The following is a 25,122-nucleotide window of genomic DNA, read 5'->3' on the forward strand; positions in this document are numbered from 1 at the left end:
TATGGCTTCATAAATGGCGAGGAGCTCGCGGTCGTACGTGCTGTAGTTCCTCTGAGCTTGGTTCAGCTTCTTTGAAAAGAAGCCCAGAGGCTGCCATGTGCCTTCGGTCTTCTGCTCGAGAACGGCACCTACGGCGTTGTCCGAGGCATCTGTTGTCAACGTGAGCGCGCCAGCCTCCATTGGGTGAGCGAGGAGGGCTGCGTTTGCCAGCTCCAATTTGCACAGTGAGAAAGCAGCTTCTGCTTGCGGGGTCCATTCGATTTTCCTCTTGTCGTTTTTGGTGGCATTTTTGAGGTACTCGAGTAACGGGGTTTGTATTTGGGCCGCGTTTTTCACAAAACGTCTATAAAAATTTATCATACCCAAAAACTGCCGCAGTTCCTTCACCGTATTAGGTTTGGGGAAATTGGTGACGGCTTCAACTTTTTTGGGCAGTGGTTGACAGCCTGAGGGGGTGATTCGGTGGCCCAGGTATTCCACTTCCTCCACACCGAACACGCATTTGGCAGGATTTACCACCAAGTTATGCTGCCTCAGCCGTTCGAATACTTCCTTCAGGTGCTGTTTATGTTCCTCCGGGGACTCCGAGGCTATCAAAATATCGTCGATGTATGCGTGGCAAAAGTCCAGGTCACCGAGCACTGCGTTAACATGACGCTGAAAAGTCTGAGCCGCGTTTCGGAGACCGAAGCACATCACTGTAAATTCGAACAGACCGAATGGGGTGCACACTGCGGTTTTGGGAATGTCCTCGTCCGCGACCGCGATTTGTTGGTACGCACGCACTAGGTCTATTGTCGAAAACACTTTTTTTCCTTGCAATTTGTATGCAAAGTCTTGTACGTGGGGGATTGGGTATCTGTCCGGGACAGTGATGCTGTTGAGTTTCCGGTAATCACCACATGCACGCCACTGTCCGGGAACTTTCTTGGGCACCAGGTGAAGCGGGCTTGCCCATGGGCTGTTTGAAGGTCGGCACCACCCTTGCTCGCTCATAAATTCGAACTCTGCTCGCGCGACTTTCATTTTCTCCGGCGATAACCTCCGGGGGGTTTCTGCCACTGGGGGGCCCTGGGTGAAAATGTGGTGTCGCACGGTGCTCTGGCTTTTGGGCTTGGGGGTATGTGGTCTGGTAATTTCTGGGTAAGCGGCCAGAAGTTCGTGGTATGGGGTTGTTCTCGCCACCGTGGTGATTACCTCACTTTGTCCCGCGGCGACGACCCCACGTGTGTGTAGCTGCGTGGTAGCGTCCACTAGCTTCCGGTTCCGGAGATCTGGCAATAAGTTGTGGAAGTTGAGGAAATCTGCCCCTAGGATTGGCTTGGCAATTCCGGCGACTACAAATTCCCATCTAAAAGCCCGGCGGAGCCCCAAACTTAAGGTCAGGCGTCGGGTGCCGTATGTTCGAATAGGGGTGTTGTTGGCGGCGAATAGGACGTTTTCCCCTGGTGTTGCCGAGTTTGTAGCGAAACATTTGGGCAGCACTGACACCTCGGCGCCGGTGTCGATGAGGAAACGAATGTTTGACGGCGGGTCGGTGATAAAGAGGCGATGTGTCCGGTGTTCGAGACCGTCGCCCATTGCCTCGATTGGGGACGGTGCAATTAGTTTCCCTGCGGGAAACTGCAAGGGTGCCGACATTTCCTGGCTTCAGCACCAAATTTATTGTGGTAGAAACAGACATTGTCGCCATTTTGTTGCTGTTGAAGAGGGTTGCGGCTTCGTGATTGAGAACGGCTACGCTGCCGCCATTTTGTCGCAGAAAGTTTGTCGAGCTTGGCCGATAATTCAGTTACCTGTTTTTGTAGAGACACAAGCGCGTTGGTGGCGCCAGCGTTTAAAGTTGCTGCCGCTTGATGCGCGGATGCGCTGTGAGGGGTGCGCACGGCGCAGATGCCGTTGGCGTCGCTGGCGTCGGCGCCTACCGCCATTACATTCGCCATTGGAATTTCCGTAAGTTTGTCTGCTACGGAGGCCAATTTCTCTCCATCCATCCCGTCCATAGTGGAAAGGACCAACTGGATGTGTGGGGGCAGCCTTTGGAGCCACAGCGTCCTCACCACCTCGCTGCTCACCTGCTCCCTGGCAAGCGCTCTCATCTCGCAAAGGAGGCGTGATGGCTTTTTGTCCCCCAGCTCAATTTCTTTTAACAATTTGCGGAGCTGCTGTTCCTGGGACTCCGTAAACGTCGTTATGAGCTTGGCCTTCAGCCGTTCGTACTTGTCAGCTTGCGGCGGGTTCCGCAGGAAGTCCTCTATCGCCTGCAGGGTGTAAGAGTCCAGCGCTGCGACCACGTTACAGTACTTGGTTAGATCTGCTTTGACCCGGCTGGCGTGAAAATGGGCCTCTACTTGCACAAACCACAGGCTTGGATTTTTGTGCCAAAATGGCGGCAGTTTTGGGGTGCTATTGATTTCCTCCACTTCCGGCCTGGGTGTCCCTGACGCTGGGGAATTACCCTGTGCGGCGTCGGGTGGATTTGCGTTTGCTCCCCGCTCTGTTAAAAGTCTTTGGGCGTCCGCTAACTGCTGTTGTAGCAATTGAATAGTCGCGGCTTGCTCTTCGACGGTCGCCATGTTGCACGGTTTTTTCTTTTTGTTTTGTGTTCTTGAACTATCGTCGGGGTCACCAGTTATGGAGGTTTAAGAGGTACTTAAAATACGTTTCTCTTTTACACAAGGTTTATTCACACACGGTATTCGTACAACCATATAAAATAACAAATGGAGGCTGATTACGCGACACGCGGTTTTGTTTCTTGCGGGACTTGAGAACTGACTTCCCCTCCTCAGAGGGCGCCACAACTACATTAACTAAACTGCAGACCAACATCTATTTCCATTAGCAGACATGCAGTGATTTTGATGCACTACATTTTATTCTACTTTTTAGATAAATATTCCCATTTACTAGAAGAAAATAAAACAGAATAGAATAGGAAGTAATAAAATACCTGTTTCCGGTAAAAGACCAACACCTTCAACCAGAAAGCCTGGCCCAACATCCCCCTACCACTCCAGATCCCGATGCCATCTCCAAACTTTCCATGGAAATTTTGGCACCTGTAATCCAAAAAACGTTAAAACATGTGCGTTTTGCATTAAACAATCTTACGTTTTACTGAAATGTCTCCTTTTGATGGAGTTACTCTTTTCCTAGGAGACACCCCAGCCTGCTCCAATAAACACGATGCCTCTTTTTCCGGAGTAAGATAGTCTGGGATGACCGACACCTTTGAGGGAGTGGTAGGCTCTGTGTCCAAAGGTGATGTTCGCTTACCACCTTCCCCATCTAAAACGAAACTTTATGAGTAAAGTCATACTACAAAAGTAATAATCTCACTTGTTGACAAGTCAACAGATGGTACCGCATTTGGTTTAAGTTTGGTGGTGCCCTCATAAAAATCATGTGCATTAAAATGCTTGTGACACACATAGCTGAAACAGATTTAATGCAATTGAATGTAAAACATTTTCTTAGCTACGATGGCTACGATGTTATTTGTTATAAACATGTAAACGTACACCTTTAATACAGACTGATCCCGAAATTCTATCTGTTGTCAATACTGAATTTAAATTTTAAAGGATACGAATGAACTACGCTTCCAGTTGAGAATAATTCAACAATCTTGTGGGGTTGTACGTCAAATAATCGTTAAGATTTAATTTTTCTGGATCAGTCTGTATTATGTGATTGTTAATAAAAAGCTGATTTACAAAACAATTAGTTGATATCAAATTTCAAATCGGTATTATGTAAACTGACGTTTGGCAATGCAGAATTAATGTATTAATTGAATTTTTATTTTTATTATTATTATAGGTATTAAAACTTTGCCGCTTCTTACCAAGATAAACGAACAATGATAGTATATGCAAAATTTGGTTTTATTAGTTACCTGAGTGGATAAAAATTGGTAATTTTCACAAATTTCATAGAATTAGAATAATTAAATGCGGCAAATTGAAATTCCAGAACCACCTGAGATCCTACACTCTCTTATAAATAGTCCGTCTATTTACCATGTTCTGGAAAGATGGTAATATGAGTGATCCACCAAGCTAGGGTTGTTTACAGCAAGCTTCCACTTCCGGCACCTGTCTAATCCTTTTTTAGGATTTGAGAAGCGGAACATAGGTCTCTGCCTGTTCTCGCACCCAGGGACAACACAACGATTACGGCTCGTCATGATTTCCTTATATCAACCAATTATTTAGAATACGGCGTGAAAATTGAAATAAGTCCTTACCTCTTAGCTGTCCTAATGATAATCCTAACTATAATTATCCTAAATACTAAAACCAGTTGAAAATCCTGTAAACAAAAACATAAGTATTTTTCTACATTTTGCTCACAATTTAGATGTACCTAACACTATAATTTATATTCCCTCAATAAAAAAGTTCGAAAATAAAATACACAACAAAAAAAACACAAAACAGTACTAATATCACATAAAACAAAGCCTAAGGCGAACACCAAACAAACGAAGCAGAAAATGGCGACTTGCACAATGACAATATTTACTTTTTAAATTGCGTCATCTGTCAACTGTCACAGGTCCACTTTTAATTTCTGCCGATATTATAGGTAGCTTCGCTAAAATTGACTAACGTGTGTGCGACATCTGCGATGGCAATACGAACTACAGTCGATTTTGAATTTGGCGCCTATACTTGGCATGGTGCATATAGGTTTCACCATCCTGGTTAGAAACTTCATTTTTGTGCAAAACACTCGTCAATGGCTGTAGATCCGAACGTACGCCCACGAGCTTTAGTTTTCGCAAAATAAAACGGAGAAAAGTAGTTTTCTTGTAACATGTCATTTTTGTGCAGTAAAATTTTCGAGATGCGAGAAAGTTTTTTATTTTAAAAGATTGACTCCAACATGATCGAGATGAAATGCAGCGAATAGTTCAAATAAGTGTTTCGTGAAAGAATCATTTCGCTAGCTGTAACACTCATCGTGTAATTGAAATTTAAATTTTCTAAAACAGGCGGTCAAAGTGGACCGCGCGGCGTATTTTCCTTTGACGTAGTGTCGCTAAATTCTATAACATTAACCAGTTGCAAACGATTTAGGACTTAAATGCAACTAGTATTGTTCAAATCAGCTGTTGGTATAACAATCATTCCGATCACTCACAAAATTATTGCAATTTAAAATTATTGCAAATGCGTTCGGGATCGCGTCGTATTTCCTTTGCAGTTTCAAGCGCTGATTCACGCTTCTTTCGCATTTCGCGGGTCCAAAAATAATAGTAATCACAAAATCAATTATTGGCATGTCCAAAAGCAGCTCATTTACGTTTCAAATTGGTTAATGTTATCTAATTTAGCGGCACCACGACAAACGAAGGAAAATACGCCGCGCTGTCCTTTTCGACCGCCTATTGCAGGAACAAATTGCAGTAATTCGGTGACTATTGCAGATATCGAAATGCTTCTTTCACCAAACAATTATTTGAACTATTAGCCACATTTCATCTCGATTATGTAGGGGTCTATCTATCAAAATAAAAAACGTGAGCCCATCGTGAAGACTTCACTACACAAACATGACACGTTACACGAAAACTGGATTTTCTGTTTACTTTTGCAAAAACTAAAGTTTGTGCGTATACGTTAGACACTGCATTAATTGAGGAATATGTTAAAAAAAATGAAGTTTCTAGTTTTATCCAGAAAGAAGAAACGAAGGTCTAAACGCACAATTTGTCCAAATGTAGGTTCTTGTACATTTTGCGCTAAAACGCCTTTTTTACCAAAAAGGCAATTTCAAATCCAATAATTACCTTCAGATTCACATTCAGCAGAAAATTTCATATGACAATCACGTGTTTGTGCTCATTTTTACAAATTGTACACATCGTCCCTTAACATTTAAGCACCCCAAACTTTGTTAATTTGCATAATATACACAATATTCAAGAGATATTTTGTGCTAAATTTTTTGCTTCACAATTTTTATTTAAAACTTTTTTTCTAGCTCTTCCCGATTTTGAAAAAACACATAATTTTCGTGTTTTCAACCTTTTCGCGAGGGTTGAAACGAAAAATTAATTACACTTTTTTAAATATTCCATAGGTTATATCAAAAATTTAAGACTATCCTCCACATGTTAATGTGACAATTTATTTAACTGGGCTAGGTTCGATACGCACGCCAATGCGTAGCCGATCGGACCGCTTGACCTTCACTCGAAAAATGATTATGCCGCTCAGTATCATTGCATGATGCATTGCCTCGTTGATATAGCTTCGACCAATTCAGTGTTGCTACAGCTCAAAATTTATTTGTACTAAATTTTAGTGAATTTTTGTACTAAAATGTTGGTCAATTGTACTAAAAGTAGTTAAGCGGGAAAATTTAAAATAAGGCAGTTTAGAAACGTAAGTAATGATGAATTCTATGTATGTTTTTAAATTATTAGTGCGTTTAGTTTAGGGAAGAAAAACTTCGGATGATTTTAAGGTATATAACACATTTATTTATAAAAGAAATAAAATTCTGTAAATGAACTCAAAACACTGTAAAAACGAACACAAATCTATAAACAAAAAAAACAATATTTTGTAATAGAACAGTCTCAATGTCATCACAAAGTTGGTTTGCAATTGCAACCGTATAATTCTTTGGGGGTAACTTTAGACCAGTCTTAACATTCTGTTTTAAGGCTAATATGTAAGAGCAAGTTAATTCTGAGAGTCTGTTTCTTAATTTGCATTTTATGATGCTCAGTTGAGAAAATGCACGTTCAGCAGCTGCCGACGAATGGGGCAATATTAACACATGTTTAACAATCTCCATTAAGTCAGCAAACATTGGAAAACCCAAACTATTTTTTGCTTTAGAAATTTTTGCCCAAAACTTACTATGAGTAAGTTTAGAATCATTTTCATAGAGAGAACTTAATAGCTGCCACTGTTCATTAATTTTGTCCACATCGCCAGATATATTTGGAAATATGTTTTTAAATTCCGAAATTGCAAAAATATCACCAGAAACAGCAACTTTCGGTACAAAAACACTTGCAAAACGAAAACAAGCCTGATTGCAATTAAACCTTTTTTTATTTAAGAACAAAGTTCCAAATAAAAGTGAAAGCATCTTAATTTAAAATTTTGTAATTCTGCTTTGGTGACTCGTTGTACTTCTGCATTATTTTTTAAAAACGCGTCTACATTCCCGCCAAAATATACTTCCTCTAATACTTTATAATTGGCAGGATGATTGTATAAATTTATTTCAAAAATGTTATGTTTATCTATGTTTGCTGGTTTTATAAAACATCGCAAAATCCCGATATACAAAGTTGTAATTCTTTCTAATAAGAATGGTACTTTGGGTGACTCGCTTTGCAACTCGCGGTTTAATGCCACTACCTTTCCCAAATTATATTCCACAAACTGCAAATACAACTTATAGACAGGATTTTGCAGATCGTCCAATATTGCACGAGCGTTTGCGATTTCGTCTTCTAAAACGGCTCTTTGAAAAAATAGTGTCAAAGAGGCCCAATGCTTTAATATTCGGGAACAAACTTGCTGAAAAAAAAAATTATTAGTTCTTAACTTGTTAAGTATTATTTCTTTAGAGAAAGGACCCAGTTTTCTCATAAGGATGTTCGTCCCTTTTTGTCTCTTCAACTTGAGACTTTTAATTACTTCGTGGTCAACTGAAACCTCTTTTAGAAGATTGACCAAGTTAAATGGAAATAATCTAAGGAAGTTCAATAAATATAAAAAACTTACCGATCCATTGTGTGTACCTTGTTCAGGCTTTAAGGGTTATTTTAATGCACATGCAGCAATGCGCAGCACACAACACACAACGCAGTCGCAGTTCACATCACGTTCGCATGGACAATGACAAAACTGACAAAAGACAATTTTGACAATAGACATCACCATGTGACATGACGTGATTTTATTCATTTTGATATTTGGCCTTTTTATATTGAACAGATTCAGTGTTAACACATGAGGAAAAATTTTTTGCTTTTAGTTAAGAAAAATGTACCTACACTGCTAGTAAAGTAAATTGTACTAAATTTGTCATTGAGGTACTGATGTACTAAACTTTTTGCCGTTGTACTAGATTTAGTACAATTGTACAAACTTTAGCAACACTGTCGACCATATATCGGATAGAGTAGGCAAATTGAAATTTGTTCAGTGTTGCCAACTTATACTTGTCAGAAATCTAAAAAAGTGACAAAAAAAAACACCAGAAACCACTAAACTCAAATAATGTATTTTAAAATTTAACGAACACAAAAAAAAAACAAAAGTGTAAATTCAGTTACATTTACGATTTGCTGCTGGATCTAAATCTCTTAAAATCTCAACTTCATTATGGATGGGATCTTCTTCAGACATTTTATAAACTGCGGATGTGCCCACTGCTTTTAACTCGTTTGGGGGAATTTCTACCTTGCATGTACAAGAATCACAGTGCCTTGGGGCAAACCGAATCAATAAAATATTATGTAATGTCTTCAGCGACATTTTGTTTCTAAGCTTGCTCTTCACAATATTCATATTGCTGAAAACCCTTTCTACATCAGCATTTGAGTGTGGAAGAATTAACAGCCTAACTGCCAGGCCAACTAAATCTTGAAATGGGTTTTCCCCAGAAGCGTCCTTGTACCTCATTACCTCTCCCCAAAATTCTGCCGTATTTTCGGTTTTTTGCCAGTTTGTTAAACGTAAGTTGGCCCACTGCTCCTCGATTTGAGTTCCAACTCTAGGGTTTTTTATGAATCTTTCCGCGATCTTGGTGATAGGCATTCTTTGGGGTTTTAAACACTCTTGTACAGAAAATAGACTTATTTGATTAAATATCTCTTTATTACTTGGTAGTCTGATAACCAATTGCTTCAAAAGCTTGACTAGAAAATTAAAACACCTTTTACCGACTGTCTCTTTTTCATCAGGAGACACGTTGCAGTCTTCACAAGCTTTTTCAAAACTGAATCCGAGGTACGGACGGGGATCTAAGTACGGATCAATTTGTTCCTCTGTTAACTCAAAAATACCTATATCTTTACGATTAGAAAAGTTATTAATTACTATGTTGGCTAATGATTTAACGAAATTTATAAGATCTTTTTGTAGTGTGAATGAATCAGTATTATTTGACTCCTTATTGACTTTTTGAACCAAAATTGAATGCAAGAAAATTAAATACACCTTATTTGAGGAATCACAGTACATTGTATATAACATGTCAGCTTTGTAGCATGATTCAGTTCTCCTGACGATTTCAAAATGTGTTTTTAATTCAATATATTGGTCGAGAATTCTACCAATTGCTGGCTCAATTGAAAGCCATTTAGTGTTCGATAATTGTACCACTTTTAAAGGTATCTTACCATCGTTAATAACTTTATAAATATTGGCATAGGTCAACTGTCGCAAGCTAGAATGTTGAAACCAGTTATACGTTTCTCTTATCATAAATTCAATATGACGAGGAAGCGATTCTTCTGTAGCTGCCGATACAGCTAACTGTAGAGAATGGCACACACAACGTACCAACACCAAATTGTCTAATCCATACGAACTTCTAAGCTTTTGAAATACTCCTTGATTTACTCCGACCATTACAGAGGCATTATCAGTCCCTAAGCCGCAAAGTTTCTCTATTTTTAGATCCACATCAGTCAATAATTGTAAAATAGCAGCAACGATAGCATCGGCAGTTCCATTCTCTAAATGGACCAACCCTAGATATGTAGAAACCGGTTTATACTTTTCAAAACTGTAGTATCTAACAACAACTCCTAACATTTTTGAAACAGCAACATCAGTAGACTCGTCAATTAATAGAGAAAAATTTCCGGTACCAACATCTTCGGTTAATTTTTTTTTTAAATAAGGACCCAGAACTTGATTTATAACAGCGGTACATTTTGTTCAATGGATCCTAAGAGGAGTAGCTGTAGAATCAACAAAAATTGAGTTGCAAATTTCGGATAAGTGATCCACTGCTAACAAAGAAGTATGGACCGCGCAGTATAATGCAAGTCGCACTTCGCCAATAATTGTTGAAGGAATTTCATTAATTGGTTTAAAATCCAATTTTTGTTGTCGTGAAGACGAAAATGGTTCAGCTGCTTTCTTGTGTTTTTGCCGTGTTGCGTGTTCTTTGAGATCTGCTAAGCGTGCAGTTAAAATGCACTTGCAAAATCGACAGAAGGTTTTATTATTATCGCCTTAATCTAAACAGAGCCAGTTTTTCAATTCGGGTACTTTCTCCCAACTAGAGCGATACTTTTGAAAATATTGCGATTTACCCATGTCTGAGACTAACCAAACCGTCGTGAAGTGTAAAGATAAATAAATAGCCAGTTAACCTACCAATTTTAACCAATTAGTTAAAAATCAACAACACAAATATTAACAAACTCACCGGCAACCGAGCAAAAAGTATCCAGAAGGATCGGATCACATTTAAATTAAATTTTGGGCAGTTAGGCTCTGGCAACGTCGTGTCGGCGTCGGGCATGTGTCGGGTTGTCGCAAATCGCTAATTCGCCATCTAATCCTAATCGCTCAACTAAACTGTCATTGTCAAGTGTCAAACGCGGAAGTTGACGGCTGACATCTGTCAATGCGCAAGGTCAAAGCATGCATTTAAAGATCATTCTTTCAGCGTGCTTTCAGCACTGTTTATTTTAAAGATTTTGTTAGTGAAAGTAATTTTAAAACTTTAACGTAAAATAAAAATTTAAATAGTGGCACTATTTACATGTAAAAACCACCAGATTTTAGACATACCTAATAAACAATAATTTTAGCTGAAATCAACAGCAAAATCCACCAGATTTAGTGATAAAACCACCAAGTTGGAAACCCCCAATTTGTTGTTAGGCCAACATGTGCAAGTGGGGCAGGGAGAAGTGACGCATGGTCCGCGAATTTGACCCTTAGGTACCCCTTCTCTGATTGCTTAATTCAAAATATTTCCAAGTGTTTTGTTAATATTCGTCAAACTTCGTGCTTCATGATTGTGATTAAAGGGAAAAATTGTCAATGGTGAATGGGTAAAATTTGGTCCTTGCGTCGAAATATACAGGAGAAAGTATCCACAATGACTTATTCATCGGTAATGTCATCCGTAAGTAAGAAACTACACGTGTTAACCTAAATATGGAAACACACCAGTGGCGTCGTAACGTATTCTGATTTTCCGCTTTGATACTAAATATTATAATTTTGATGACATGTCATAAGATCGAATTGGAAGTATTTTAACTAAGGCACTTTTTTAAACTGGAATACGAAAATTGTTTCTGAAACTTGTAATGTTTTTTCAATTGTTTGCCCCTTGACTACGAGCTGACAATGAACAAGAAGTAAGCTTCCTCTTGCCCCTTACACCTCTCGCCCTAACATGTTGCTTTAAACAACCTGCCTACTATAAGTAGAGACATGGTTGCGCCGTAACTTTTAGCCATTCGGCACTTTTGAATTTCATACGTATTTAGTACAATCAAAATTGTAATATACAAGTCTATTCCAAAGATATAATTTGACAAATACAATCAGCAGAAAATAGGGTAAAAAAGGGGGTGCAATGTTAACAATGTTAATGAATAATTCTAAATACAAAAACTCAAAAAAATACTGAGCAGAGGACCAGGTAGGGTCTTTGGACAGTTCAGAAACACTCTAACAGAGAGTATCGCAGTAGAGGATCGCCGGATAGAGCTGTTTTAAACCATTTTATTTGAAGCACACGATTTTTTTTGTACATTTTACTAAAACTAAATTAACAATAGCAGGTTTTGAAAATACGTGTGTGCAAAATCGTTTCATTTACCGTAAGAATGTATTGCAAATATCTGCTGGCGGGATACCGCAAGGCTCTGTGTTAGGCTCTCTCCTTTTTGTACTGTATACTGCTGATATAGGAGATAATTTAACGTCAACCATTACGATGTACTCGAATGACTTAAAATTATCTGATGACCTCTCTAAAATATTTGAATGATCTAAGATCTGGTTGATTCCACTTAATCTAAGTAAATGTACTGTGCTACACAGTAACCCCAATGTCTCTTATAGCATCAATAATGTCCCACTCTCAAATAGCGATTCTTGTATTAACTTAGGTGTCACAATTACTTCTACCCTTTCTTGGACAGAGCACGTTAACCGCATTTCTATTTAATTAGTAAATTATTTGTAATTAATTATCTGTAATTGTAATTAATTTGTAATTAATTAGTAAATTATTATTTTTACCATCTTCTTCCAAGCTTTACAAGACCTATGGACGTCCTATTTTTGAGTTTGGCAATGTTGTTTGGCCTCCTGTTTTACAACGTGACATAAGACTTCTGGAAAATGTTCAGAGAAAGGTGACTAGACAGCCTTTTCGCAGTTCTTATTGTCCGTCGTATGAACAAAGATTCGCATTGATTGCCCCATAAGAGGCATAAGAGGCGACCTCCTAACAACTTTTCAAGCAATTACTTCCAAAAAAAACCCTATAAATCGATTATTTAGAATTTAGTTGTACTAGAGGGCACCTGCATAAATTGCAAATGCCTTATTTTAAAACAAGTGTCAGACAGAATGTTATAACTAATAGGATTTTTAATGCTTGGAATGCCCTCCCTTCTAAACCCTGTTTTTTAACCAAAGAACCACCAACACCGCAATTTACGACAAAATACACCTGGCAACATGGTGTGAAATTTGAAAATAAGTTATAGATTATGTTTAGTGGAATATGTTTTTTAAAAATTCATGAACGATTTTTGAACTTAGAAAATTTATTTACTTTGTTACAAAACACTATTTATATCTGATTTCGTTGGTGACAAGACTTCAAGTGTCCCTCCCACGATGCCATGTTACATTTGTTTCAGATAACTAGGTGTATCATCAGCAGTTCAGTTTCCACCGTACGGGATGGGACACTGGCCAATGACATATCACCTCCCTCCTAAGATGAAAATGCTGAGGTTTAACGAGGGATTGAAATATTTGCAATTTGTTTCCTTATTGGTGATTGTACCTTCGTCAATGGTAGTTGTACTTCTCCTGGTGACCCTGTTTTGCGGCACTTATAAACGGTCTTCCTATGGATAATTATGACGCCGATAATTACTACGAGTCCGTAGATTACAATTGTCCAGATGCTGGGTGTTTCCAAAAGAAATTTTTGGATTGTTATTTAGGAAGTTTGTCTTCAAATCTTGCATTTCATGGAGACATCTTTCCGATGTGCACACTTTTTTCACATTTCGGTAGGTCAGCTTCGTTAGTACGTTTCGGATCTTCGTCTAATTTGGAAAAAAGGATTGGTTGGCTTGGTGTCATCTTGAATTCTTCGTTATCGAGTGTCTCTTGATGAATATTAACTCTGCAGCCGTTCAGAAATACAATTAGGCAGGTGTGCCGAATTTTAACGATATCTTCTTGATGGTGACAATGCATTTTTATATTTTCTTCGTTAGATGTTACAAAGACCCACTGATTAGTTTCCTCAAGTCTGTTCATAATTGGTTGGTCTAACCTGATATCAAAGCTCCTACATGTAGTAGTGACGTTTCTCAAACTTAGTAGTTGTAGCTCGCTGGAGTCTTGAGAATTTATATCTTGTAGGGACGTTTGTTCGCATAGGAATCGTTTAGGAGACATCTTCAGGCAGGAGTTACTTGAAAATGAGAAGTACAATTTATTTATTGCCAAATATTTTGACTTTGGTATATATATGTTGAAACCTCAGGCGATTGCTCAGGTGTAGATGCTTCCTGTTTGCAATCTGCCCTTATTTCTTCGAAAATTGGAAGCTGGTTCAATTGTAGGTTAAAATAAAACAACGACTTCGTCATACTGATCTTAGCGTTCTGACCACCTTCGGTTCTGACTTAAGACGGCTTTATTTTTTAATTTCGGTTCCACTCGGGAATAACCGAGAATACCCGACATGCCGCCCCCCATTGCAAGCATGCTTTCAATACAACATAACACAAATAACAAAAATACAAATATGGCAAAATTAAAAAATATAACGGAATTACATAAAATAAAAACAAAAAAAATTAAGTATATAACGGAGAAATCGTCATTCAAACACTCTCACCAACCGGTAAGACACACAACTTAGCAACAGGCCTTTTTGCAATTTGCGTTGCAAATTTAATCGTCACCACCCGCACAATACCATCATGTCCTATCTTTCAAGTGAAACGGACCAGCGTAATCTATTCCTACACAATAAAACGGAAACGTTTGTTTGACTCTACAACTAGACAATTCACCCATTATATGTTGTAAAGGCTGAGGATTAGCTTTAAAACAAGTGACACAGTTCCGATAAACCTTTCTAGCCAAATTTCTACCAGCAATTGGCCAATAAGTTTCCCGAAAGGCACTTAATAAACCTTGAGGCCCAACATGTAGAAGTTTCAGATGACAATCAGTGGCAATTAAATCCGTTAATTTATGTTTATTCGGAAGTAAAATGGGATGTTTTTTAGAAAATGAATATGTTGAATGGCCCAATCTGCCACCAACTCTTATTACACCATTGGTGTCTAAAAATGGATGCAAGCTTTTAATTTTGCTGCTAGACGACAAAGTTCCAGATTTTAAATCATATAAATCCTTATCAAAACATTGCTCTTGCAACAGAAGTATCAAAGTAGTTTCTGCAGCAACATATTCTTCCAAGTCTAATGTTTTTGAAGACTTAACAGGCCTTTTCTGCAGACGATTTTTAAATCTTGTCCACCACGCAAATGATTTAATTAGTTTTTTGAAACATGAAAATGTTGAACAGAATTTATTAAATACATCAAAATCGTTAACCGAAACTGTGACAACAACCTTGCATTTCTGTTTTTCCGAAGTTAGAGTCTGACAGGCAATTGATTTATTGTTCTAAAACTCAGATGAGTCATGAAGAAAAGATGGACCGTCCCACCACAAACAATAATTTTGTAATTCTTTGGGCTCAATCTCCTTGGACAGAACATCTGCGGGATTATTGTGTGTCTCAATGTATAGCCAAGTATGTTGATTGGTAAGATTTTGAATTTGTGTTACTCTGTTAGACACAAAAATTCTCCAGCGACTCGGATCCGAATGTATCCAAGAGAGAACTATTTTTAAATCGCACCAACAATACCGTTTGTTGATAATTATTTGTAGTGATTCTTCTGCCTTATTAATAAGTCGAGCCAGTAATAATGCCCCACACAATTCTAAACGAGGTATAGTTAGTACTTTTAATGGAGCCACGCGACTTTTTGAACACAATAGTTTAACCGACACGTTTCCCAATTGGTCAGTTGATCGACAATAAATACATGCGCCGTAAGCCTTTTCTGAAGCATCAGAAAATCCATGAATGTCAACTGAAACACTATTATTTAAAAGAACATGCCGAGGTATTTTTAATTCGTCAACAGCCATAAAACCTTGAAACAAAGCGAACCACTTTGATTTGAGTTCACCCGAAACAGGCTCATCCCATGAGAGTTTTTGTTTAAATAGCTCTTGAATAAACATTTTTCCCTTAATAATAATAGGTCCCAGTAAACCTAATGGGTCAAATATTTGAGATACGAGGATAAATTGAAAAGTCTCCGGCCTAGCTAGGGCGTTTTTCTTGGATTTTTTGTTTTAGCTGGTCCAGCAGGGAAGCATAATATGGGCCGTTGATTGTTTTTCCTTTTTCCAAATAATCTATGAAAAGAATACCCTTAGCATCCCAATACTGACTTTTCCGGCCGACCGAAGTGTTTTCGCTTTCTTCGGAACGGGTTCCCCCTTTGCAGTCCATTGTTTAGACTGCTGTTTGGTTTCGGGTGAATAATGGTGAATCCACGTCTCATCTACAGTTATAAATCTTCGTAAAAAATCCACCGGATTGTGTTGTAAGCGGGCCAAACACTCCTCAGAAATCATTTTTCTAATCAATTTTTGCTCTGGTGTGAGCAGTCGCGGCACCCATCGCGCAGATAACTTTCTCATATCCAACACTTCAGTTAGGATGTAATGTACCCGCTCCGTTGAAATGCCCACAGCTTCTGCTATCTCTACCAATTTTGACCGGCGATCATTCAAGACAATTTTATGGACTTTTTCTACAATTTCTTTGCACGTAGCGGTTTTTGGTCGTCCTGAACGTGGTGCATCTTCCGTGCTTTTACGACCACGTTTAAAGTCCGCGACCCAAGTTTTAATTGTCGTGTAAGAAGGAGAAGAGTCGCGCAATGTATTGTCCAGTTCAGATTTTATATCCTTTGAGGATAGCCCTTTAATAAAAAAATATTTGATCACTGCACGAATCTCAGTTTGCTCCATTGCGTACAAACACCAAACTACATCGAATTCAAACAACTGTCAAATAATTATTATTTGACCGATGTTTTTGATATTCCAAGGCACGACTAATAAAATATGAAAGAATATAATGCCATAATAAAATCTGCCAAATTTGCATCCTATCTAGGCTAGGCCGGAGACTTTTCAATTTATCCTCGTATTGTTGAAAGAATGCTTCTTTTGGTCGGCTTTGTTAATTCATGTCCAAAATTACTGCAACCGTACTGAATTGAGTCACATTTCGAATTCCACATTATACCCAAAGTTTTTGTTTTCTCTTCGGCGCCTACATGTAGTATGTTGTATTTAACGTCCGCTGTGTGTGATTCAATATTATTCAAAACTGTGTCGTTGTTAGATAGGTATTTTCTAAGTACGAAACCTGCTTGGCCCAAAATAGAGTTGATAGTTCATTTTGGATTTGTAAAACTTCTTCAACCGCGTCTGCTCCCGTCAGGACGTCATCAACATAAAAGTCACCTTTAATAATCTCGCACGTTTTTGGAAACGTTTCTTTATTTTCATCTGCTAGCACATTTAGACATTTAATAGCTAAATACGGTGCGCTCGCAGTACCATACGTTACCGTGTTAAGTTCGTATAACTGAAGTTGTTCGTTTGAATTGTCTCGCCAAAATATACGCAAAAACTTTCTTTGTTCGGGATGGATATGAATCATTCGATACATTTTCATCACGTCTGCCGTTAGGACAACAGCGTGTTTTCTAAATCTCAATAAAATAGAAGAAAGATCATTCTGTAAATTAGGACCGGCCATTTGCACATCATTTAACGATAGGCCCGAATCAGTTTTAGCTGATGCGTCGAAAACAACACGCAATTTAGTTGTAAGACTTTCAGCTTTACAAACAGCATGATGTGGCACGTAATAACCTGGTTCTAAGTCCGAAAATTGCTTTGAAACCAAAGACATATGATTCATTTCTTTATACTCATTGATAAACTGCGAATATTGTGTTTTCAGTTGAGGATTTTTGGCTAACTTTTGCTCCAGACTGTAAAATCGTCGAAGTGCCATTTGTTCTGAATCACCCAAGAAAACATGGTTATCTTTCAGGGGCATTTTAACAATAAATTTCCCGGATGGTTCACGTGATACTGTTTCAGAAAAGAATGTTTCGCATAACTGATCTTCTTTAGAAAAAGAAGAAAGTAGTTTTACATCTTCTTCGATTTCCCAAAATTGGGTCAAATTTCTTTGAAGGTCTTCGTTTGAGACATTATCAGGCATATTCGTGTTACAAAAAGAGAAAGACGTATTTTGTGATATAGCTTCTGTGATTAAATTTCCTGCTACCACCCAACCAAATTGAGTATTATGAATAATAGGCAAATTATCATTACCCAATGATATGGGTTCACCACGTAAGATCTGAAAAGCTAGTGACGCACTCATTAAAAGATCGATTTCGCTAGAAACATTGAAATTTGGATCTGCCAGAACTACATCAGGGGGTAGATTTAAAATATTTTTATCAAATGATATGATTGGTAATTTTTCCGTAATTTTTTGAATAACCAAGCAATGTAAGTTGCATTCAAATTTAGTCATTGAGGATGAAATACAGATTTTGACTTGCTTATTAATGTTCGATGGATAAGAGTTTATGCCCAATACAGTGTAATCCATAGGTCGCTGGTCCATCCGGCTCGAAGGACCAAAATGTTGAAACGTCAGGCGATTGCTCAGGTGTAGATGCTTCCTGTTTGCAATCTGCCCTTATTTTTTCGAAAATTGGAAGCTGGTTCAATTCTAGGTTAAAATAAAACAACGACTTCGTCATACTGATCTTAGCGTTCTGACCACCTTCGGTTCTGACTTAAGACGGCTTTATTTTTTAATTTCGGTTCCACTCGGGAATAACCGAGAATACCCGACAATATATATATATATATATATATATATATATATATATATATATATATATATATATATATATATATATATATAAACAAAATTTAAATTACACCTTTTAGAACCAAAGGGACACATTTTAGCGCTACATCATTTATGAAATAATTAATTTAAAATTAAGAAAAAAATTGGAAAATTGTTTAACTGCATATTATTAGAAGCAAGTTTACAATAACGTATTAGCAAACTTCGTTTTAACAGAAGTAATGCAGATTCTTTAAAACCTTTTTTTTTTAATCGTAAAAAAAATGTTTCTTTTTGAGTGAAATATCGTCATCCATGAAGCGGTGTTGTAAATTAGATTGTAAATTAGCTACCTGTAAATTTAAAACTGTCACTTTGACATAAAAATGTCGAAAAATATCCAGTTTAACGAGACTGGTGCGTGGGTGTATTTTTGAGTAAAGATGACTTTGAAATTTTGAACGAATTGGTAGCGTGGATTTGTTTTTTTGGTGGAGTTGGCACCTTATTGGGTTCAGACGTTCCTTGAGGTTGAAACAATGGGAGGATCGCTTACCTTGGTCGCCGATCCGCCTGAAATAGTCCCTCGGGGATCACTTCACGATACACTCAAGAAAACACAAGTTTCAGCGAAACCAGCCGTTTATTTCACAACACTGACGAGCGAATAAAAGAAAGTTAATAATGGATACAAAAAAAAATTAAGAATTCTCCTACTGATCACACAAACGTAATGGTCACAAGGTCTATTTGATTTCGGAATCAAACAAGAACTATCTAAACTTCGGAATTTTGAAACTAGGAAAGCTCGCCTTCGGAGAGGGGCTACTTCCTAGACCAATAACTTAGAAGCATCCCTTGGCGGCAATTCCCGGTCGGAACGTTGTTGCCAAATTTTTCTCTTTTACCCGAACTAACGCGAGGACCCAGAGAGAGGCCAGGTCTTTTGTAGTTCTTGTGACTTTGATGGATCATCTCAGCACTTGTGGCGGTATACAATTTCTACGAATAATATGAATAAAGTGATTACACGGTACCATCACTTGATTTTGAGTATGTTCCATCGCCTAATTAAGGTAGCCAGGACCTCGCGACGCTCCTGTGAATAGAAAGGTCCTGAATACCTGTCTGGTCTGGCCGATCTTACAGCTAAACAAATTGTACAATTACGTGAGGACCGCATTCATTGTATTTCTAGCATGTGGAGGCCAATTCCCTTAATTCGCGTCCAGTAATTCGGTTCCATGGACTTGATTATCAAAGAGAAACTTTTGAAGCGCGATTCTACGAAATGACCACATGTCCCCAATAACCAGATGACGACCGTTTCGGTCATAGAGGCGGTCGTCGGAGGTGGTCGAACATTAAAGTTTTCTAAAGAAGACGGCACTAATTTTGACAAATTTATGATTTCCCGTACATGAACTTAAATGCTGAAAAAGACTGATAAAGTGTCGGCCTTCCGAGAACGCAATCTGGTCGACATTTTCGAATTTGATCCATGTGACAAATAACGGTCAAACTGAAACTAAAGGAACCGAAATTACTAATTCGTTTTTAACAAATAACACATTTGTTACACAAGAAAAGCGAGAAATCATTTTAGTCTATGGTGAAAGCGGGCGAAATTTACAACAACCCGAGTCCTTCAAAAGTGCTTTCCAGAGTTCCGTTACTCTTTGAAAAAGGTCCGCCGAGTTGTTAGATTATTTGAAAGCACTGAGTGATTCCACCTAAACGTGTCTTATTTTCTTGTGAGATAATCGCGCTTCGGCACAAGTTGCGAGAGATGCGATACAAGAAAGATTGAAATAATTTATTTAACTGTGCCGCTGAAGGAAAACAAAAGGGATACTGAAAAATAGGTGTTTGTATTAGTTGAAGCTGGCTGAAGACAGTTACCTCTTAGTTCTGTGGCACAGTGTACAACCTAGGCATTAATTAATATTTTATGTCACATGTTTAGAGGGACTTAAATTATTATACAATAATAAAAGCATTGGCGTTGCTTCAGCAGGTTTGAACCTAAATAAGCCTAATTTTATATCAGGTTCGAAAATGTTCGAGGTAACGTTTAAATAAACCACAAAAATCAAAAGCATTACCGAAAAAATGAATTGGTAAAACAACAATAATAAATAGCAGCAACCAGCAACAAGAAAGTCGTGTTAAAAACAAAAAACTGCGTGCAACCATAAAAAACTCTCAAATTATCTTCTTTAGAAGAATTACGAATTTTTCTCAAAAATAGGTAATAATAAAGCATTTTCTACGTGGAACTAATGCTTACACATTAAATGCTCAAACACATTGCCATTTGCTTGCAAGCAGAGCAACAACCGGTCTCTAAAACTTCGTTTCACTCGTATGAGGGTTTCGGGTGTTATCTCAGCAAAAGCAGCTCTGATTCGGTCTTTCATGTCGTCTACAGTTGTGGGTGCCGTTTTATAAACTTTTGCTTTAAAATCACACCCCAGAGAAAAAAATCACATGGTGTCAAGTCAGGAGAGCGCGCTGGCCAGTGCAAGGATCCTCCACGTCCTATCCACCTTTCCGGTAGGTGTCGGTCTAAGTGGCGCCGAACCTGTCTTGCAAAATGGGGAGGAGCTCCATCGTGCATGAATATAAGTTACCCTATTATGTTTAAAGGGACATTTTCTAACAGGTCCATCAAACTTCTCCTCAAAAAATTGAGATACATCTCTCCATTCAAATGGCCATCAAAAAAGAATGGGCCGATAACAAATTGTCCAAGAATGCCGCCCCAAACATTCAGAGACCATACTTTTTGATGGTCTACTTGTCGCATCTATCGTGGATTTTCAACTGCCCAATAATGCATATTGTGCCTATTCACCAATCCGTTGCTCTTAAATGTTGCTTCGTCCGAAAACAAAACAAAATTTAGAAAATCATTATTTTCCTCTAATAAATGAATTAGGTGTTGGCAAAACTCCATTCGGCTTTCATAGTCACCAGGACGCAATTCTTGATGTAATGATATTTTATATGGATGAAATTTATTTTATTTTAAAATTCTTTGGACCGAACTCTTGCTAATATTATGTTGTCGTGCTATTATCCTGGTGCTAACATTAGGATCTTCTTCTACCGCATTTCTCACAACTTGCACCAAAGCGTCATTGTGTCGCACAGGAAAATAGACACGTTTAGGTTTAACAACTGAGCTGGTGTCTTCAAATAATCTAACAATTTTGCGGACCTTTTTCAAGGAATAACGGACCTGTGGAAAGCGCTCTTGCAGGACTCGAGTTGTTAGTTGTAAATTTCTGCCGCTTTCACCGTAGACCAAAATGATTTCTCGCTTTTCTTGATTAGATAACATTTTTGGTTTTTGTTCAACATTCACTGCACAGTGAAATTATTCCACGTCAAATTTTCGGATATCAATGTCAATGTGACAGTTTTGAATTCACAGGTAGCTGTTTACACCAATGACGTTAGAATTGTATAGATGAAGCGTTGCGTATCTCGGCTTAACTGAACATTGACTTCAACATGTGAGAGAGATAACATGATGGGGAAATTCACAACAAAGACGGAGAACGCAATTCGGAAATAAAATTAACTAGACGCCCTCTGGTGATGACTTTTGAACTATGTCGAAAACAGTAAAGAAATTTTCGTAATGCCACATTTAACTGACATTTAATGAATTGTTCAACAATTTTGCGTGTATAGTGTTATTTACTTACAATAGAAAGAATTACTTTAAAAGTACGTGGTGGTAAATACTAGCGTTGACTTTGGTTCTGTAGTTTTTCGTGGTATAAAGTGTTTATTGTTGGAACTTGAAAGTGGATAAAAAGTGAAAAATATTTAAATTTTGATTACAAAGTGTTATCAAACAGTTGTCTAATTAAAGATTATAAGTAATGGATCACAGCGAACACAAAGTTTGGCTCAAGAAACCAATAAATTAGTGGAGTGTTATGAATTTTAGGTTAGAATTTTCCACTGAAAAAATCATGAAATGCTGCGGTAAATCTACAAAACTACAATAAAGATTAACAACTGCTGATACATTTAAACGTAAATTATGCCAAAAGGTAGGCTTTTCAATGTCTTTGTAATAATTTTCCAATAAAGAAAGTGAACCAAACAGTCATTCGTTATTCGTGTTTTCCTCGTTATCTCTCATTTGTCAACATAAGTTTCTTGCATCAAAGATGCAATAATCATTCCGCATAGGCAATGTAATAATTGTGAAGCCCCAAAATTCGTACAACGCTTAAAATATCCGAATAAACATTTTCCCGCCATTTATGGTTACTGTTTTCGACCTAGCTCAGTGGCGCCCCCAACGATAATTTTACTTCCGAATAATGAGATCACGTGGGTTTGGTCAATTTCTCATTGCGTTGCATTGGCAACACGTACAAAATTGAAAAAAAAACGCTTTATACACAACGAATGATTTATTAATTCATGTATTATTGGTAGATGTTAATAGTACAAATAAAACTAAGCACTTCTAGCTTTAAAACTATTTAAATAAAACAAAAACGTGAATTCTAATTTAAAATTTTATTATTGCGGCATAAACAGTTTAAAGATTACAACAAGGAGAAAAAACGCAAAGTAAACGGCTTTCATTGATTTTTAAATAAAATTAATTTTGAATATTTGTGCCGAATTCTTTCTTTGGTTTCATTGATTGACATATTTTTGTGGTGCAACCGAATCGTAAAAAAAGTTTTTAAAATTAAATTTACAAGTTGCAACAAATGATTGTTCAGAGGATCTTGATCCAGAATGTGGTCATTCCGTTTAACAAATAATTCACAAATTTTCAGTTGTTTTTTTGTTAAATATATTAGCCGTAAAATAACGTTTCCTGATGAGATCATCTCATAATTTCTGAATACATTTTCGACAGCTCTGCAGATTAAAAAAACATCTGCAGAAGGTTTAATCAAACCCCCTTATTTTTCCTGTTCAAAAATTTATAACAGATCAAATTGTCTTCCAATGCAGAGCAGCATATTTGACAATTAATCTTCTTGTTCAATTAGCGAACAATAAACCCAGAAATGTATCCAATAATGTCCGAAATGTACAATGATTGGTCGACCACATTAATAATTTCGTCACATGCATCGTCAATGTTATCGTCAACTTCATGTAAGTTATCAATAACCGACGTTATTTGTCTTTGTTTATTTGACGAAATGTTCAAAATATAAGTTTCGTCTTGTTGCAAACAATTTGCCGTTGCTTTTGATGATATTTCGGCATGGATCAAAAGCCTTTTATAAGCTGCTTCAAACTGCAAAGCTATCGGGTTATTGTTAAAACCGCCTCGGGATCTAATGGCACATAAAAAGTTTCTATGTGATCCTGGCTTACCTTGTAAGTAAGCAGGTATGACAAATATTTCTTTTCGATGATATATTTTGCACAATTCCTTCGAAAGAAGTCATGTTAATTATCAACCCAAGGAAGCCTTTTTTCCGGGCAGATAAAACAAGTTGACTTCCTTCTACAGTTTTCAGACCCACAATGTATGATTTCGCCTCTTTGAAAAACGATGTAATAAAAGGTAAGCGACCTTCAGTCATGGGTTTCTTGAACATATTCTTGCTCAAAGAATTTCTGGTATTAAAAAGATCAAAGAGTTTGTCTACAATTCGACAAAAATCCACTGTGGCATCCGATTCATTAAACTGTGCCAGTCGTAAATCTTTATTGCAGTACTCCAACGCATCCACAACACTTGTACTGAAGACTTGCACAGCTAATTTCACTTTCATTTTTTCATTATGATAGTGAATATGCCGAGATCTTATTTTTGTAGCTAAATGTAGCTCCTGACTTTCCTGGAGTGTTACCAACTCTTTAAAAAATTGCCACAAAATTCTTCGGTTTTTGCTGTCTAAGAATGTAAATTTTCGTGATTTTTTCAAATACCAAAATATTTTCGAAACTTCAATAGGAAATTGGTCTTTGTCCAATTTCGATTCTATTCATTTAAGTTGGTCAAAGACATCAGAAGGGCTTATTATACTGAGATGCATCATGCAATGTCATAAAAATTGCAACACCAGAAGGAATTAAATTTTTTTAACGAAACGTGGCACAAATGGTCGACTTTTAGCGAGTAATAAATGATTAAAATTTGATGAATTTTAATCATGTGGTAAGAAAGTTTTTAACACTTAAGTTCTTTTACCAGCAAATGTTATTCTTCCATTTTTTTTGCTTTTCTGACTATCTTTTTATGTGTTTTTTTAATTCGTTTAGGTTTAATGCCCGGTTGCACAAAAGTCTAATGCCCGGTTGCACAAAAGATAATTGACAATTAACAAAGCGTTAATCGTCCATCAAAAATTTTGTGCAACGCAAAACACCGTTGACGGCTGATTAATCTCTCATCAAATATTTGATGAACGTCAAAGATAATTGTCAATTAATCGTTGATTAACTCCGTTTTCCGTTGCACAAACGCAAATCAAGGCAAATGTCATAGTTAATCAGTGATTAACGAATCATCAATTTGATGGCCGAACGGCGGGCGATTAATCTCTGATTAACAGTCTTTAACACTTGTTGTTTGAGAATTTAAGGTGTTTTTGATAAAATTTCATTAACTAAATTGAACCATTACTTAAGGGGTAAGACAATAACAAGAATTAAAGAAGAAAACCTTGAATTTATTTTATTGGATTAGAATGGTTATGTGCAAATGACTGAAGTGTCTGAGAGGCCTGTGCAGAAAATCAGAGATCTTGAGGATCTGTTTGAGATGTTGGTTCACCATTAGTGTAAAAAGCGCTTTAGTTTAAATAAAAACCACAGGTAGAATTGCACCAAAACGCAACTAATCAAATCTCTCAGTGCACA

General features: G+C 37.4%; 2 protein-coding genes across 2 annotated transcripts; both read right to left on the reverse strand.

The window, feature by feature from the left end:
* Positions 1 to 1,604: 1,604 nt before the first annotated feature.
* Positions 1,605 to 2,576, reverse strand: LOC135265896 (uncharacterized). Its single transcript, XM_064356243.1, has one exon. The coding sequence runs from the start codon at positions 2,574 to 2,576 to the stop codon at positions 1,605 to 1,607; it is 972 nt and encodes a 323-aa protein (XP_064212313.1).
* A 403-nt stretch (positions 2,577 to 2,979) lies between these two features.
* LOC103313632 (uncharacterized) lies at positions 2,980 to 4,665 on the reverse strand. Its single transcript, XM_064356245.1, has 5 exons — positions 4,253 to 4,665; positions 4,026 to 4,198; positions 3,343 to 3,437; positions 3,115 to 3,291; positions 2,980 to 3,062 (listed from the first exon to the last, which is right to left on the reverse strand). The coding sequence occupies exons 2-5, from the start codon at positions 4,190 to 4,192 to the stop codon at positions 2,980 to 2,982; spliced, it is 522 nt and encodes a 173-aa protein (XP_064212315.1). The 5' UTR covers positions 4,193 to 4,198; positions 4,253 to 4,665.
* Positions 4,666 to 25,122: the final 20,457 nt, after the last annotated feature.

The sequence above is a fragment of the Tribolium castaneum genome, chromosome 4, assembly GCF_031307605.1.
Source record: "Tribolium castaneum strain GA2 chromosome 4, icTriCast1.1, whole genome shotgun sequence".
NCBI lineage: Eukaryota > Metazoa > Arthropoda > Insecta > Coleoptera > Tenebrionidae > Tribolium > Tribolium castaneum.

Coding starts and splice junctions, on each gene's coding strand:
- LOC103313632 (XM_064356245.1), bottom strand. CDS start 4,192: ATGACGAGCCGTAATCGTTGTGTTGTCCCTGGGTGCGAGAACAGGCAG. Junction 3,438..4,025: donor TACCATCTTTCCAGAACATG/GTAAATAGACGG, acceptor AATCTGTTTCAG/CTATGTGTGTCACAAGCATT. Junction 3,292..3,342: donor ATCTGTTGACTTGTCAACAA/GTGAGATTATTA, acceptor GTTTCGTTTTAG/ATGGGGAAGGTGGTAAGCGA.
- LOC135265896 (XM_064356243.1), bottom strand. CDS start 2,576: ATGGCGACCGTCGAAGAGCAAGCCGCGACTATTCAATTGCTACAACAG.